The 2,286-nt window shown below is 42.9% G+C and overlaps 2 protein-coding genes across 2 annotated transcripts; one reads left to right on the forward strand and one right to left on the reverse strand.

The window, feature by feature from the left end:
* Positions 1 to 45: 45 nt before the first annotated feature.
* PPTG_24773 (hypothetical protein) lies at positions 46 to 901 on the forward strand (the record flags this gene model as incomplete). The annotated part of the gene is made up of 3 exons (XM_008918487.1): positions 46 to 169; positions 281 to 293; positions 814 to 901. The coding sequence occupies 3 exons, from the start codon at positions 46 to 48 to the stop codon at positions 899 to 901; spliced, it is 225 nt and encodes a 74-aa protein (XP_008916735.1).
* Positions 902 to 1,762: 861 nt separating this feature from the next.
* On the reverse strand, positions 1,763 to 2,215 carry PPTG_24774 (hypothetical protein; the record flags this gene model as incomplete). The annotated part of the gene is made up of 1 exon (XM_008918488.1): positions 1,763 to 2,215. One exon carries the CDS (start codon positions 2,213 to 2,215, stop codon positions 1,763 to 1,765), a length of 453 nt encoding a protein of 150 aa, XP_008916736.1.
* Between the last annotated feature and the right edge of the window lie 71 nt (positions 2,216 to 2,286).

Below are 2,286 nucleotides of genomic sequence, written 5' to 3' on the forward strand. Positions count from 1 at the left end.
CGAGCTTGGCCACCACCAGTTCCTCGAACTGCGCCCGTTTGGCTTATGACGCCGCGACTTACTTCACCTATTGTGCAGTTTGGAATCGGCGGGTACTTATCCGTTTTCAAAACAACGGACGGATCTAAGTGGAAACCGGAAGACAGCAAGAAACCAGTGATACCTGGCGGTGTGTTGATAATGATACATGTACCAAGGAGCTATTCTAGTGGACTTGCACGACTCACACTAAGAACTCACAAACGCATGTAATATGGTATATCATTGGTATATTTTCTAGTAAATCGCCAAATGTGAGTTTAAAAGATACGAGTCAAGATCAAGCTCAATTTGCAATGCGCACGTCTGTAGGTACATGTTCATATTATTAATCACAATCAGACTAAACAAACCGAAGTGCAACAAAATTGTGGGATCCAATGAAGTGGTGGTTGTAAATGATGTTTAGTAGAGGTAACATTGGACCGTTTAATGGACTTGCTAGTATGAATACCACCCGCTAACTTAGTGAGGGCCAAGTTGCAAAAGGGTTAACCCAATCAGTGTTTCACAAACAACTGTTGCGTTGTACTTCAGAAGTATTGCATGTGCAAGTATGCCGGTAAACATTTCAGAGTAAAATGATTAGACTAACAGTTTGCGATCGATGATGACCAACGCAAATAGTATTCTCCAATTATATTTTGTGCAGTGTACGAAAAATTAGAAATTGGTATAGTCACTGATAGCTCATTTCTTAACTCCTGTTGCTTTGGGCGGTCTCAAAACACTTTTGTATGTGTGCTGTTAAGGATATTTAGTTGTGTGCAACAGAAAGTTCTTGCTGAAGCTTGTGGCTGCAGTTCGGCAGACTCAAGAAGAGTTTACGACTTCTCTGATTTGTACACACACGATACTCTAAGGCGGTAGATGCTCCAAGTAAACCAAAACAAGCAGCGCGTCTGTATAGCGTGGTCACTATTTCAAGCTGAACTCTGGTACGTGCTTCGACGAAGAAGCAAGCGTGAATATATTGCAACTCGGGCTCGGTCCAGCTCAACGTATGCTTGCAAACACTAGCGCTCCAACGATGGGGTGAGCCATACCTTTGATCATTCGGCATCTAGTGTAAGTCGCAGACGTTATACCAAATCATATAGAGATTTTACTCAGTACTACCAGACCCCCCCCCGCCCTCGTCCACTATTATTTTTTGGTGGGATTGATGTCAAAAAGTTCTATTTGGTATTGGAAGCTGGTTGAATACGCTGCAGCATGCCCGATTCTTCGTGGTATACGTTGAATTTTTTTTCTTATGTTTACATACATACTATGTGTTCGCTGTGATTTTCGTGGCGATCAACGAAATTACGACATTAGGTTCAACCGTCGCTTATTCTATGAGATCGATGGATGCCTGAGATAGCGAGCTCGGTTTCTAGTTTTGCTCGCATTGCCCAAGAGCTAGTTCTTGCACTTACCTTGGTATCACGCGGAACACAAAGTTTGCTTAATTAAAAGCATATGTCAAACAAATAAAGTGAACTAATTAACTAAGAAACACCAAATCTATCTTGGAGCCCCACTCACATACATCTCGGCATTTTATCAACAATAACGTTATTGAGGGCGAGGCTTGCATATGTAGAAGCCACACACATTCGACAGTTAGGGCATTTTATCAGATGTAATGTATGAGTGACTGATGCCACTAAAACACTGCCAGAAGCAAACGCATCGTTTTATTGATGCTTTCACGACAGGGTAATCACGGCTTTCATCATTAATTCGTTTTTTTTACGAGATCGAAGCGCTTATTTTCCCTCAGAAAATCATCATACTGTCTAAGGAATCTCTTGAACCCAGGTGGTGTTGACCACCAGCCACTCCATAAGAGACTGCTCCATTGAGCCTCGACTTCGGCATAAGATTTGCCCTCATCAAGCAGCTCCTCAAATCTGCGCTTGAGTTTTGGCGCCTCCTTCGCGAAGTACCACGCTTGGATGCGCTTCCATATTTCCTCGGTCTTCTTGCCCAACTGCTTTGTTTTGTCTGCGATTTTCTGTGCGACTTGGGAGATTCCGCGCTCCTCAGCTTCATCTCGATTATCTTCTTTCAATGGTAGTGTTCTGCTTTCGCCTCTCAGAAAACGCTTGTCATAATCAAAGTCAATGTCGACCGCACGCCCACACGAAGCCAACTGGTCGGATAGAAATGCAAATGTGTACGTACTCATCACTTACATTCTCAGTTTTTAAAAACTTCTTAAAAGTTGCCACTGGTGTTGCCTTGGCTCTTTTGTTTTCC

This window comes from Phytophthora parasitica (assembly GCF_000247585.1).
Source record: "Phytophthora parasitica INRA-310 unplaced genomic scaffold supercont2.215, whole genome shotgun sequence".
Taxonomy (NCBI): domain Eukaryota; phylum Oomycota; class Peronosporomycetes; order Peronosporales; family Peronosporaceae; genus Phytophthora; species Phytophthora nicotianae.